This window comes from Gopherus evgoodei, chromosome 17 (assembly GCF_007399415.2).
Source record: "Gopherus evgoodei ecotype Sinaloan lineage chromosome 17, rGopEvg1_v1.p, whole genome shotgun sequence".
Lineage (NCBI taxonomy): Eukaryota > Metazoa > Chordata > Testudines > Testudinidae > Gopherus > Gopherus evgoodei.
Genome location: NC_044338.1, coordinates 12,687,226 through 12,702,940, shown reverse-complemented (window position 1 = coordinate 12,702,940; position 15,715 = coordinate 12,687,226). Strand labels below are relative to the sequence as shown.

General features: G+C 40.1%; 1 protein-coding gene across 9 annotated transcripts in view; it reads left to right on the top strand.

The window, feature by feature from the left end:
* Nucleotides 1-11,485, top strand: part of TPST1 (tyrosylprotein sulfotransferase 1) — a 73,595-nt gene extending 62,110 nt beyond the window's left edge. For 5 of the 9 annotated variants that reach the window (XM_030536729.1, XM_030536726.1, XM_030536727.1 and 2 more), the window contains 3 exons: nt 1,144-1,193; nt 9,402-9,448; nt 10,899-11,485. In XM_030536729.1, coding sequence (XP_030392589.1) covers nt 1,144-1,193; nt 9,402-9,447 — 96 coding nt within the window. In that variant the 3' untranslated portion in view covers nt 9,448; nt 10,899-11,485. Of the gene's footprint in view, nt 1-1,143; nt 1,194-6,668; nt 6,782-9,401; nt 9,449-10,898 lie in introns of all 9 variants that reach the window. The other 4 variants (XR_003996978.1, XR_003996976.1, XR_003996977.1 and 1 more) reach the window with 4 other exon arrangements.
* The last annotated feature ends 4,230 nt before the right edge of the window (nt 11,486-15,715 follow it).

Genomic DNA, 15,715 nt, shown 5'->3' with positions numbered 1-15,715 from the left:
TTACTATAGTCCTCTGGGCTCCAGTCATGGACTAGGCTGCCATTGTGCTAGGCACGGTACAAACAGAACACAAAAAGATGGCCCATGCCCCAAAAAGCTTCCAGGCCAAGTGTAAGACGAGAAATAAACATTTGGGTACAGACAGATTGGGGAGCATAAGAAAAAGCTACAGTGTTTGTAAGCATGATAGGCAGTGGTCTCAGCACATCAGCAGCTTAACTATTCTCAGGCTTTTTGTAGGCACCATGGAGTTATAAGCTGGAGAAGGTGTGTTAAGATGTAGAACTGGATCAGACGAACACATTCTCATTCATGAATTAAAATGACAATTTCTAAAATAAGAAGTGCCACAACCTGATGGATAAAAATCAATGATTTAAAAGAAAATACAATCATTTTATTTAATCAGATTTTCAAAAGTTTAAATGGTTTTATTTTTTGAAATAAACATATTTAAAATTAATTAGAATTTGACAATCTATGTTAAGGCTTAAATTTACTATAATCTATTAATTATTTAAATATCAAATATATATTAACAAGTACCATTTTTGAACTTTGTGACTAAGTATCTGGAATCAGAGCTTACTAAAGTACTACTCCAATTATTCAGGAGTAGCCTCTTCTGGAGGTAGAGAGAGACTATTTTCTTCATTTAGTTTATTCAACTAGTTTGGTTCAATGACTACTACATTCAAGTTAACAAATCATTGGAGTTGAAAAAGCAGGAAAGCTTGTTTTCCTTTTCCAATCTATGAATAAAAACTAGTTGTGAGAATGAGATCTACTAGTTCTTAAAAGAAGCTTAAATTAGTGTAAAGTCTATATTTAGTTGCAAATCAACATGTTTTAGTGGTTACCAACTGATGGGACTCAGCTTTTTTTTAGGAAAATAGCTAAAATTACAAATGCAAAACACGATTACAGTAAATTATTTAAATCAGGTTTCCTGTTTGCTCATTTAAATCTTTATTAAAATCGTTGATTTAAATCAATCCTCCATGCTCCAGGCATGTCTGATTAGCATGACTAGTTCCAGAGACCCAGACTAACCTATCTTTTATTGAACAGAATTCCTGTTAGCAGTTTGAACATAACATAATGATAGCATCTGTTTAAATTGTACTATGTTTTTCCCCCCAGGTCTATAAAGGTGAATTTCCGCTTCCTGATTTCTTAAAGAAATGCCTCAGGTACAGTATTGGATTGTTGTCCTTCTCTCTGGTGAAGTAATATGGAGAAAGTGTTGGAATGCAAGAGAGATGTGATAGAAATCTTTATTAACAATCCCTTTATAGAACTGATATTTGCATTCAGTGTGATTATATATGGTTGAGTCATAGGTAATATGTCCTTCTATGAATAGGTAGGCCTTCTATGACAGAAGCTGATAGTAAGACTGGTCAGATTTGTGAAGCCACATAGTGCTTCATTTCCCTCTGAAGGAATGCTTAAATATCTGAGTTTACAGAACTTTGAGAATTCCCTCATCTGGATTAATGAAGTAATGTGCCATAAACTGGGAATTGTATATAGTTTGTCCCACTGTCTAGAGTAATTTGATTTTTTTCCCGTCTACATGCTGGGGCCTTCTTGTATCCTATTTTAATATAGTTCCATGCCTACTTTTTTCTACTTGATGTCTTGTTGCTAGTGGGCGATAGAAAACTGTGTGCCTACTAGCTTTCCCACAGAGCTCAAGATCTTCATTGCTCTTCTCCTGCACGGTCATAGAGAGTGCTAGCCGTCCCCACACTATTCCTGAGCCTGTTTGCATCTCTGGTATGGAATGTAGCACGCTACATCCAAACTAGAGAGGAGTCCAAGACAAAGTGGCCAGATCCAAACATTCCTGGAAGCTTGGGAAATGTCAGATCTGAACTTTGCCATTCAGGCCAGTTTCATTCTAAATACCTCTAAATGGATTGTTGTGTATTATTATTGGTAGTAAAGAAATGTAATTTGCTATCAGTTGCCTTGTTCTGAAAGGTTCTAAATCAAGTATAGGGCAGATAGCGAGGCTATCTCCAGAGTGTTTTGCCACACTTCAGTAAGCAGTACAGTCCTGGGCAGTAAGATAAGTTATCTCATCATTTACTAAGAACATTGAACTAGTTAATATACTTCACACTTTAATTATAATTCTAATTGAGTACATTAAGATATAATAATCTCATCAGCTAACTAGTTCAGGGAGTTTTGCTGACCTTGTAATGCAATTACATTTGTTATTTATTTATTATAGATAGGGAGGATTATCCTCCCAAAGTAGTCAAGTGTACAGGACTGGCGCTAGGGGTTTGAGCGCCCTAGGAGGACGGCAATTTCGCCGCCCCGCGTCTGGTCCCGTGGCTCCAGTGAGCTGCCGCAGTGCTGCCTGCGGAGGGTCCGGTGCTCCGCGCTACCGGTGAGCTGCCGCAGGTCGTGCCTGCGGGCAGTTGACCGGAGCTGTGTGAGGAGCCGACCGTCCGCAGGCATGACTGCGGCAGCTCCACCGGAGCCACTGACCAGCAGACCCTCCGCAGGCACCACTGCGGCAGCTCCACCGGAGCTGCCTGCCTCCCCTCCGGCAAAATGCCGCCCACCAATTATTCTGGCGCCCTAGGCAATTACCTAGGCTGCCTAAATGGTAGCGCCGGCCCTGCAAGTGTATTCTATTCTATGTAATATAATTATGTATTAAGCACTACTAATAATGTGATGCTTGTACATGGTACAGTCCTGTCGTAGAGGGTATTGAAGAGATTAGAAGAGGGGCTATGTGAGCATAATAACTAGAGAAGGTATTTCCTATAGTTTTCAATACAAGACTTGAGGTCCTTCAGACATAAATTGCCAAGAGATTGCCTGATCTAGGTCTGGTATCAATATAAACCCAACAAAGGTTTTCCATTTCTAGTGCAGCATCTCAAATTCTGGGTTCTGTTGCTGGTCTTCTGCTAACAATTTAATTGACCTTTACTTTAATCAAAAGAGAAAGTAGGACTTAATTCTCAGAATTCCATTAGATTAATATGTAGATGTCTTGTGACTACAAACAAGTTTAAAGAATTAAGAAATTTAATAGACTCTCAAACAGAGATATTTTTCAACTGGTTAATTTCCATTGAGGAATTGTTGTACAATAAATGTACATGTTATAAAATTATCAACTACATAGTTTTCTTTGCTTTAATATGGTGAATCTAATGACAAAAGAGAGAAGACGACTGCATCTAAATGTGCCTCGTCCTAGTCCGTTAATCTGGCATTGAAAAAGCATCATGCAGCTTGTGTCACCCAGGAGCAAAAACATGCTCACTCACTTTTAACCATGAGATAGTAAACATATTAATGATATTTACTTGCCTGTTTTACAAAACCAAAGCAAACCAAAAAGAAACAAAACATTGTCCCTGATGAGTGAGAATTTTACAAGGTTGGATTGAAAACAAAATGGTTCATGTTGTTGTTGTAGGAATGCATACAAATTATGGCTCAGTCCTGACCTAGGGAAAATTCCCAATCACAGTTACATGAGGAAAGGCTATAGCAGGGGTGGCCAGCCTATGGCTCCAGAGTCACATGCGGCTCTTAAGAAGTTAATATGTGGCTCCTGTATAGGCACTGACTCCGGGGCCAACTTTCCAATGTGCCAGGAGTGCTCACTGCTCCACCCTGGCTCTGTCACAGGCCCTTCTCCCACTCCACCCTTCCTGCCCCGTCCCCTTCGCTGCAGTGTTCTCGCTTCTCTCCCCCCCTCACCCCTTGGAACCTCCTGCATGCCACAAAACAGCTGATCAGGAGGTGTGGGGAGGGAGGGGAGGCGCTGATCGGCAGGGCTGCCGGTGGGTGGGAGGTGCTGGAAGCCGGGTGAGGGAGCTGATGGGGGCTGCTGATGTATTGCTGTGGCTCTTTGGCAATGTACTTTGTTAAATTCTGGCTCCTTCTCAGGCTCAGGTTGGCTACCCCTGGGCTATAGGGTAGGACCCCTGTAATTGGTAGCACTTCTGGTGATGCATCTATGTACAAAGTGCTTGAGATACCAAAGGCTGGAATTGCTTGTCATTATTATCTTAGGGCTTGTCCATGAAAAATTAGTTAGAATACAAAAGTTAAATTGAAAAAGATCTAACATTAATGTGATTCCGCCCTATAGAAACAGAGAGAGGAATAGCTGTGGAGAGGTGGGAGATGAATTGATGGGGTGCTGAAACTGAGCGGGGTGGAGGCTGATGGGGTGGGCATCTGAACTGAATGAAGGGGTCTGAACTGATAGGGTGGGTGCTGGGGGGGCAAAACTTGTAGTAGGGCTGGGGGACAGGATTAATTGCTGGAGTTGAAGCAGGCACGTTTGAGCTCCTGCAGCAGGGGCAAATACATTTGGCAGAATGGACAACATTAATTGTCACGCCCCCATGCATTGGGGATGGGTAAGTGGAGTTAAAAAATCAAGACGGACTGAAAAAACACAATATAATTTTTTCTATAAAAGTCTCTTGATTTTTAGGGGTGCGAGTCATGATTTTTGAGGTTAGCATTACTACAAAAATGGTGGTTCTAAGAACCTGGGAGCCATAGAGAATTGCATATTTGGGGAAGACCAGTAATTAGGTAACTCACTAAAACACTTCATCTTTTCCTCCTTCCTCACACTGATGCCATAAAATAATGTGTATTAATGTCTGTCAAATAAGTGGCAATTTGAAAAAGTTTGAGTGCACACAGGACAATGGTTCAGCCCACTGTGCTTATGAAGTTTAATTCATTTGAGCAGTGTTTCCCAGTGGTGAGTTTCAACCCACCATTGGGCCATGCGTAGGTTCTAGATGGGTCGCAGGTCTGGTGCTAGGAGGAGCGGGTTGGAGAGTGAGCTTGCTATGCAGTCACCCTGTAGCAGAGTCTCCTGTCCCTCATGGCTGAACCTTGCTCTGGGGTGTCGCAATCTGGCACATGGGATCCCAGTGCCACACAGGGTTGGCCCGACTATGACAGAAGGGCTCATGGGGTACAGCACCATGGCTGTTTGGCCCAGTCATGGTGAAGGGGTGGCTGAATCAAACCTGAGTGGTGCTGCGACCCTGCGTGCCTGTCGCAATGCCCAGAATGGGGAGCTGGGCCCAGCCTCATGTGACAGGACCTGCCACCGTGGGTGAGTGTGGAGCAGGGTTTGCTCTCCAGTCTGCTCCACCCGGACCTCCCTTCTGCCCTGGGCCAGGATTAAGGTTGTGTCCCAGGTTGTAGGGAGCTGCTGCAGGCTGTCAGTGCAAGGAGGAGGGTGGTGGTCTTTGATTTGGGGATCCCCATTTGTACCTGGAAGGGTCAGAAAAATAGACAAAATGGAGTTGGTGGGTGACCTAGTAAAAAGCATTGGAGCCAGTGCTCTAGAGGGAGTATTGTCATCCTGTAGAGTATCAGGGCGCTGGTAGTTAGGAAATAGTGACTTTGCTCTCATACTCAGTTTTCTTATCCTTTAATAATATACAAGAAAAGCTGAGCTATCCGGCACTTTTCCAGCTGAAAAGCTCTATGAACTGGCATTCACGACCTTCATTGAAAGTCCAGTTTATAGTTCAGTTTGCGTGGGGCCAGCAGCATCGGTGGCAGGTATCATAGGCTGGGGGAGGCTGTGCCTCCCTGAACAGACAGGTATGGCCCCACCCATCTCCAGTCCCACTGCTTCCTACTCTGCGGCTTCAGTGCCCCTGTGTGGTGGCACCTGCCCTCCAGGCCTGGGCGGGGGCTGGGGCCATGGCACCTGCCCTCTCAGCACTCCAGGGCTGCGGCCACAGCACTGGCACTCCAGGGCCAGAGGTGCTAGCCTGGAGTGGGAGCCAGCGGCTGCAGGGGGGGATGGGTCCTAGGCTCTTGCAGGGGGGGTGCAGAAGGCCTCGGGCAGAAGGAGCAGGCTAGGGGCTAGTCTCCTCCAGCCAATGGTTCATGGGCTGTCAATGGCTGGCGGGCTCCCTACCTGGCTGTGCGTGGCTCCCTGAAGCAGTGACATGTCCTTGCCGCTCCTAGGCAGAGAGGCGGCTCTGTGCGCTGGCTGTGCCCTGAGCAATGGCTCTGCAGCTCCCATTGGCCGGGAACTATGGCCAATGGGAGCTGCGGGGGTGGCGCCTGTGGACGGAGGCAGCATGCAGAGCTGCCTAGCTGCGCCTCCACCTAGGAGCAGCAGGGACACATCAATGCTTCTGGGGAGTCGCTCGAGGTGAGTGCCACCCAGATACAGCATCCCATACCCTTTCCTGTGCCTCAGCTCCAGCTCCATGTCCCCTCCTGCACCCAAACTCCCTCCCTCTTAGTTAACTAGAATTTTTCACTTACTGGCACCCCCCCAACATTCCAGATAAAAAACCTTTTACTGGACTTGCTTACCTCTTACGGTCATTGGGAAGATTAGTGTGATGTTTGTAACCAGTGTTTCAGAAACTTTGTTCATGCTTTCAGTGTCATACTCTCAGGATAAAAGGATAGGCACATTTCGTAATTCAATATCCAAAAATATAGGAACAAACTATTTTTCTTAAGGATACTTTTAATTATTCTTGCTATGTTAAAACTAGAGATTGAGGAAAATGCACAGAAGAATTTATTGCATGTGAAATTAAACCTTTCGACTTGCCCCATCAGTTCAAATTAAAAATATTTTTTTATTTAAAAACCAAAATTGGTTTCTTTTGTTCCAGCCAAAGAAGACAGTAGAAAGGAAGTCCCGTGGCAAGATAAAATGAACATGGACCAGTAAAGTAGAGTAGCTGTGGTGTCTGTTTCACGTTTTCAGAGCATAAAACTCTTAGCTGTGGGCACCTTCAATCTTTCTGATAAACTTCTTTATATGCGATTTCTAACCTGGGCTTTGCTCTGTTACTAGGTGTTTGCCTGTTCTTACATTTTGAACAGTTAGTGTTCATGCTTTGCAAGCTGTGCTTAGCTAATATAAAGCCATGAAGAACCTGACACCACTCAGCTAAATGTGCTGTTGCTCACAGTATTCATAGTATTGCTCAGCTCTCAACTGCTGGCCAAAGTGTCTCTTGCAGCTTAAAGGTGAAAAAGTATTGAAATGTCAGATTTTTAGCAGTAGTAGTTCAGCAAACTGATTTGAAGAGTATGCAGTGGTTAGTTCATAGAACTAAATGATGACAAAGGCTTGTTAAGCTACAATATTACATGTGTAGTTGCAGTATATGTAGTACATGTGCACAGTTGTGTCTAAAAGAAAAAGTTAGCAGTATGTACCTGTGTGGTGTTGAATTTCCGAATAGTGGAAGTTAAGCTATTTTTAAAATACTTAATAGAGCACAGTAAATAGACATGGTGCTTTATAAACCCTAAACTGTCATGTTTCCTGAAGCCTACAATACTAGTTGTTTAAAAAATAAATAATTCCTGTTTTTTAAAAATTGACCTGTTGTTAAGTCAGCAGAATTTGGTCCTTAACTTGCAGCAAATGTCTGTTGTGTTCCAAGTCAGATGGTTAAAATGGAACTCTTCCAATTCTTAGTATTAGAACTGATACAGTTAATTTAAATCTGCTTAATTTAAAAGAGTAAGTTTTATGTTTCTCCAAAAGAGAGAAACGCATAAACTGAAGTCAGAAAAAAATCTTTAGAGAGATAAAGTAGATGAGGTAATATCTTAGATTCATAGACTTAAGCCAGAAGGGACCATCATGATCATCTAATCTGACCTCCTGCACGTCGCAGGCCGCAGAATCTGACTCACCTATTCCTGCAACAGGCCCATACGCTCTGGCTGAGTTACTGAAGTCCTCAAATCTTGATTTAAAGATTTCAGTTTCGGAAAATCTACCATTTATTCTAGTTCAAACCAGCCCAGTGACCCATTCCTCATGCTGCAGAAGAATGCAAAACAAAACAAAAAAACCCCAAAAAACATCCAAGGTGTCTACCACATACTTGACCATTACATTGATTACTTCAGAAAAAAAATTGGCTGTGACATCCTTAACAAACATCTTGTCTACCGCAATCTCTCCACTGTGGAGAGGATAGCTGTACAGTCTCTAAAAGCCAACCACTATATAGTGATCAAACTAGCAGACAAAGGGGATATCACTGTAGTTCTCAATTGTGATGACTACATCAATTAGGCAAACTGATAACTCTCGTACACCACCTACCATAAGAATTCAAAGAAGACCCCATATCACAATTCACACAAGAATTTAAAGATATCATCAAATCCTTCCCCAGACACTCCAAGACAAACTACCACTTCATCTCCCACAAACCCACACCAGGGACCTTTACATGCTTCCCAAGGTACACAGACAAGGGAACCCAGGCACACCCATCGTATCTGACCATGGCACTCTTACTGAAGGAATATCAGGACTCATAAAGTATGCTGAGACCACTCTTACTCAAAGGACTGACTCCTTCAGAAACTCCACACCACCACAAACCTCCCTCAGAACACCATACCTGCCACTATAAATGTTGCTTCCCTGTACACCAGTATCCCTCAACATGGCTGCTTCACATATCTATAAGACAATGGACAACATTGAGATAGCTACCTTAAACACATTGCTAAACTCATCCTTTTCCTCTTCATCCTTAACAACTTTACATTCGACAACAAAATCAGCAAAAATGATAAAAGACAAAAATACCCTATCATCCGTGGGTTAACACTTTTTCACAAAATGATCACTCCAAATCTGACTTCTCAGTCCTTATCCTTAAAGGAAACCTGCATAATACCTTCAAAAGACAGGTATGGGAGCTTAAATTCATAACCTAGCTAAACACCAAAAATCATGGTCTCAATAGAGACACTGGTTTTATGTCTCATTACAACAGTCTGCAGCCCAGTAACTCTCCTTTGTCCTATGACTGCAGAGGTGTTAATTGCCACTTCTGTTTGAATAGTTTCTTGCAATGTGTTGTCTCCTTATGTTTGACAATCTGTTCCACCAAGTGTTTAGCTGTGACACTCTGAGTACCTTTCCCAGACCTGAAAAAGAGCTCTGTGCAGCTCAAAAGCTTGTCTCTTTCACAACAAAAATTGATCCAATAAAAGATACTACCTCACCCACCCTGTCTCTCTCATATCCGGGGTCCAACACAGCTACAACAACACTGCATAAAAAAATCTTTGTGATATAGCAGTAGAGTTAGTATGTTTCATGGGCAGTATATGCTAAAAGAATTATAAATTATATATGATTGCTTCCCTTTTGGAAAATCTGAAGCTGGAGTTGAAATTGCTTCTATTAAATTAGTCTTACTACTTAATATTTTGTTCTGTTGATTGAGTCTTGAGTATAATAAAAAGAACCAAACAACTAAATGGCACTATTAGCGATATTTTTATTTTGTAATGGAAAACAACTAATTTGTTTTAATTGGTGATAGCATTTTATATTAATATATATGTATTTGCTTTAACAGACAGAACCAGTGGAGTAGAATATCGATGGACTTAACTTGCACATAAGGTAATAAAATGGAGTGTCACAAGGTTATCTGCTCCAATTGTATCAGTTAAGCTGGTTAATTGTGATCTTTTTTTAAAATCTCAAATCATAATGGAAGCTTCAGAGTGGAAAATTGCATTCTGCATTAATTTATTTGGGGTTTAGAGTGGGAAATAGATGGAAGGTATTTAGTTCAGATTCGAAAGTAATATATTTGAGTCAATTTGGTATAATTCAATATGCTGAGGAGCTGAAAAAATGTAAATTACATCATTTCAGGATTGCTAGACAACCATACATGATATCACCTCTGAATTTAAACCATTTTCTCTATTCTTGGATTTCTCTGCGCTGTGGTACAGCTGGAAGTACAAAGGAAAATATAAAATGAACAAACTATTTGGCACTTTTTAGTGGATCTTCACATTTTAATTTGTGTTAAAATTAATATGCAGGTGACGTTTGTACATCAAATTGAAATGCATTTTAACAAGACAAAGTTTTTTAGAATAAACTTTTATATTTTTAAAAACAGTTCTTTGGCTAAAGAGTGGGATAAGAAATGACCAAAAAAAGAGAGCAAATCTTATGTTTTTTGTCTATAGTGTTCCATACATCCTGAAGCAGCCAGAGGAAAATTGTATTTCTTTGATGAAAAATGGCCAGGATAGGGAATGCATATTTTAGAGCACTTTGTACTGGGACACTGGTGAATGGTGAAGGCATTACTGCTAATGCTATAATCAATAATGAGTTTATTTTTAGAGCACTCCTTGCTTAAAATATTCTGGGTGCCCAGCAAAATGCAACATCCATCTTAAATTAAACCAAGGCAACATAGTGTTTATAAATAAACAAATAGCACATGTACACAAAAGGATTATGTTGCATTATAAAGAAATAAATTCTGCTTGGGAAACATTCTTAATTTAGAAATCTATGTGGAAAGCATTCATGTAGTATTACATAAGAAGAACATTTAAAACTTATGTCTCAAATAATCTTACTTTCATAAATATTGGCATTGGAGTTTGATTTTAGTGCTGTTTTTTACATTCCAAAGCAGCAAATCTCCTTGAAAGAATCCTCAGGAGCAATTTCACTGTCAATTTATGATGGAAGAGAAAGTTGTTAATAAAAAGAAATAATTTGCACTATATAGCTAAAGGGGTTATTGAAAGTATACAGAGATAAAAGCTTTTCACTGCCTTTGCCTTACAAATGACTTACTTCTGACAAGGTTTCATGCTTTAAAAACATCTGTATGGGGTTGAAGAAAAGGTTCAAGAGTGGCTGTGCCTAGCTTGGATGGTAATTTTGGACCAGTTGAGATTGTTGCCATTCCAATTGTGAATTAGTCTTTGTATTTATGAAAATGTGTGGGGCTGCAAAATGAATTTTAACAAATAAAATGAGTGCACAAATTCTAACCTGTTTAATTATTATTTTCTCTTTGACATGACATTATAAGGTCCGTTCTACCAAGATCAGTGAGGTGTACCGCTCATGGCCTGCTTTTTTCGAATCTTCTCCCATTTGCCTTCAGACTGTGTTTTTTGTTTTGTTTGGGGCTTTTTGTTTGGTGGTTTGTTTTGGTTTTTTGTGAGCACACTTAAATCTGTAACAATAAAAGCCCTTTTCTGATATGGTGAACACTTTCACTGATGATGATGACGATGTACTGTTACATTTATATAACTGTTTCTACAGTTTGAAAATGAAATTAAAGCAAAATCTGGCCTATGTTGAAACTGCTATTCTGTCTATATCTTTGTTTAATTCCAGAGCTTAATTTTAAAGGGTTTGTAAAAATGGTTTGTGAAACATTTGGAATTTAAATGTATGAAATTTTGTAAAAGTGGCCTGTGCTTGTCCTCATTTGTGTTTTTTGGTAGAACAGTTGAGCCTGTTTTCAATTTTATGGATATGGAAATTGTTAAATATCTTTCTTTTAATTATTTAAAAAAATCATTTCTGAGATGTTGATAAATTACATGTACATTTACAATGCTGTGATCTTTTGTATTTTATTTTTCAAAATAAATGCTTTAAATGTGATTTTTTTTTCGTTTTGAGTTATTAATGCAGCTTTTAACTTGAAGATCGTCATGCAGAAGCAAGGTGTTACTGTACCATTCAGGTGAATAGCTATAATAATGAAAGATACAAACTGATGCCCTGAGATGACAGACATTTATGTATGTGCTTAACTTTAACGTGTGACCAGTGGAGTACTCATGTTCTTAAAGTTAAGCACATGGAGATTTGCAAGATTGGGGCCTAATACACTTCTACCCGATAAATGCGACCGATATAACACGAGTTTGCATATAGGGCGGTTACCCTGGGGCTCTGGCAGCGGGGCTGAGGCAGCGCTTTAAAGGGCCCGGGGCTCTGGCTACTGCGGGGAGCCCCGGGCCCTTTAAATCTCTGCTGGAGCCTTGCTGCTGCTACCCTTGGGGCTCCTGCAGCGGGGCTCGGGCGGTGATTTAAAGGGCTTGGAGCTCTAGCTGCTGTGGGGAGCCCCAGGCCCTATAAATCACCTCTGGAGCCCTGCCACTGTTACCCTGATATAACAGGGTTTAACCTATAACATGGTAGAGATTTTTGGCTCCTGAGGACCATGTTATATCGGGATAGAGGTGTATATTGGAATTTGGTTTCCGCATATGTAAATCCTGTTTTTCTATGTGTATTTCCAGCATGAGCTAGCTTGTTTATTGATTTAGCGCAGGGATGCTAAGCTAATAAGACACTAGTAAATAATTTATAAAGTAGGTTAAATAAGTATTTTCTTTACCAAGATTCCTCTAATAAACAGTATAAAGCCTGTCTTCTATAAAACTATTATTCTCCACTGATAATAATTCAAGAACCTTTGAAATGTCATTTATACTTTTTCCCCACCCAGAGGAAGTTGCCTGGTGTGACAGCTGAGTGGGAGGATCTTTGTACTACAGTTACAGCTGCTTATTAAAAATTATAAATGTCTCACCAGAATATTTTAAGAACTCTGTCAAGGCATTAGTCATCATTTTGAAAATGCACTTAGCTTGGTTTTCCTGTCCCTTTAAAATTAGCCGTTTATCTTGGAGGGGGATCCAAAAACACGTTTGCTCTTGAACATTTTGAACTTTTTGTTCATAAAGTATTGAAATGTAAATTATACTGCTAAAAATAGAGAGATGAGTCGTCATCAAACCTTGTCTGGCAAAGTATTTTAAGAATGATTATTCAGAGGAATTTTTGTCTGTGCACTAATTTATTTCCTGATCAATTGATTGAAGTTTTAAAGTTTGCAGATGTCTTCACTCTACCCTCAGATATTGTGGCCTCTCATCAGAATTTTTCTCTGTTTACCCTAACTCTGTCCCTTTATTGTGGATGAGAGGGACAGATTAACTTGTTTATTTTTATTGGCAGCTTAGGGAGTTTCCTTTCCTTTTAGTGCAGTGCAAGTAATTCAGTTTGAAATAGTTAAATGGGATCTAGTCTTACTTTTTAAAAATCTATATTGAAGGACATTTTTATAGATGCAAACAAGGAGTGAGGCATGTTTCTTTCACAATTGTTGAGTTGATTTGCTATGCTAAATGTGCAAGTAAAATTCTTCTGTTCCTGATAGCTTAGTACAGTAGAGTCAAAGAAAACACAGAGCATCCCCTAGTGACAGAATAGAGAAGTGCTGCTTTTTAATTTCTGGGTCTCAACAATCTGTTAATGAAGTAGAGGATAAAACCAGTTTTGTCTTGAAAATGGTCTTTATTTTTTTCAGATTGCTATCAAACTGTTAGTCTTTTCTGAAACACAAATCCTCTGAAGTTAGTCGCAACCTTCTTTTCTTTCCTGAGCAACAGCCTTTTTTTTTTTTTGGCAATGTTCTGGTATTTAATTATAATTGCTGCATTACTTCTAAATTCATGTACTTTAGAGCAGCGATCCATTACATATGTTTGTCAATTTAAACACATGAAATGGTTTAGGATCTTTTAGAATGAAAAGCTATATAAACATAAGCATTAACAGCTAAAAATGTACAACTATAAACATTGTTATTGTTCCTAAAAGCTTCATTACATAGTGTCCATCAGACAGATAATGAATACTATTCTGTATTATCAGATGTTTGACTTGTATGTTTTTCTTCAATTCCTTTCTCCTTTAATAGCTTATTCATAGAAATGTTGGATTGGAACTTTGGAAGGGACCTTAGGAGGTCATCTAGTTCCTGTCCATTACCTTGTGCTGAGGCAAGACCAAGTATATCTTACACCATGCCTGACAGGTGGTTGAGTATAGCCTGTTCTTTAAAAATACCCTTCAGTGATGGGGATTCCACAACCTCCCTTGGAATCCTATTCCAGTGCTGAACTATTCTTGTAATTAGAAAGCTTTTCCTAATATCTAACCTATATCTCCCTTGCTGCAGATTAAGCTGATTACTTCTTGTCATGCTTTCAGTGGACACAGAAAACAACTGATCACCAGCCTCCTTTTTAACCGCTCTTAATATATTTTGAAGACTGGTAGCAGGTCCCACTTCAGTCCTCTTTCCTTAAGACTAAACATGTTCAGGTTTTTTTACCTTTTCCTCGTAGGGCAGTTTTTTAAAAACCTTTTATTTTGTTGCTATGCTCTGGACTCTGTCCAATTTGTCCACATCTTCCTTAAAGTCTAGTGCCCAAGAATGGCCACAGTACTTGAGCTGTGGACTCACCAGGGCCAAGTAGAGCTGAACAATTACCTCTTGTGTCTTATGTATGACACTTCTGTTCAGGCATCTCAGAATATGTGCCTTTTTCACAACTGCATCACATTGCTGACTCATACTCAATTTGTGATTCACCATAACCACCAGATCCTTTCCAGCAGTATACTGCCTAGCCAGTTATTCCTCATTTTGTATTTGTCCAATCTAAAATATTTTGTGGCCTGAAGTATGAATGAAAGAGCTGTCATTGATTATGCAGTGAGTGATGTAGAATATTCATGATTCTACCTGATGGCTATTTAAAAAGGCTCTTACGGTATATGCTGCCTTTTTGGTGGCCTGTTTGAAGTGAGTCGGTGGTTTCAGCCTATGCAGGTTCCAAGTGGACAGGTGGTCACAGCACAAAATGCATCACCACAGTTAGTTAGTGCTAATGAGTATAAGAATGGCCATACTGGGTCAGACCAAAGGTCCATCTAGCCTAGTATCCTGTCTTCTGACAGTGGTCAATGCCAGGTGCCCCAGAGGGAATGAACAGAACAGGTAATCAAGTGATCCATCCCCTGTCACCCATTCCCAGCTTCTGGCAAACAGAGGCCAGGGACACCATTCCTACCCATCCTGGCTAATAGCCATTGGTGGACCTGTCCTCCATGAACTTATATAGTTCTTTTTTGAACCCTGTTATAGTCTTGGCTTCACAACATCCTCTGGCAAGGAGTGCCACAGATTGACTGTGTGTTGTGTGGAAAAAATACTTCGTTTCATTTGTTTTAAACTAGCTGCATATTAATTTCATTTGATGACCCCCTGGTTCTTGTGTTAAGAGGAGTAGATAATAAGTAGATAATACTTTCTCCACATCAGTTATGATTGTATAGACCTCTATCATCTCCCCTTTAGTTGTCTCTTTTCCAAGCTGAAAAGCCCCTGTTTTATTAATCTCTCCTATGGCAACTGTTCCGTACCCCTAATAATTTTTGTGGCCTTTTTCTGAACCTTTTCCAATTCCAATATATCTTTTTTGAGGTGGGGAAACCACATCTGCATGCAGTATTCAAGATGTGGGCATACCATGGGTTTTTATCAAGATATGAGCATACCATGGATTTATAGCAGTCTATTAGCAATGCCAACTCCCTCTACCCTTTCTCAACCCTACTTTTTAAGGCACATTGGCAGAGAACTAATGAAGAGAAACTATCACCTATCATTTGTTTGGACTTCAGATTACATTATTTTTAAAAAGAAGGGGTAGTTGCAGACTTTAGCACAATGTGCATCATCAATCAGCATCAAAATGTACAAAGGCTGTAAATAAGGGTCTTCCATTTGTCCTCTTAGTTGTGCTGCCATTACTTCATGTTACTTTCAGATGCCTTTTCAGATAGGGTGATTTGGAAAAGAACTATGTGAAATTATATTTTGAAATCCAGTTTATCATGCAAATGTAATAATGCCTAAGAAAATGTAAGTATACAGTGTGTGTATGTGTAAAGCTTTATCAGGCACTAACTGTTAACAAAGAGGGAGGGCGGCTAACAGGTCTAAATCGCCACTGGTCAAGAACCTGGCAG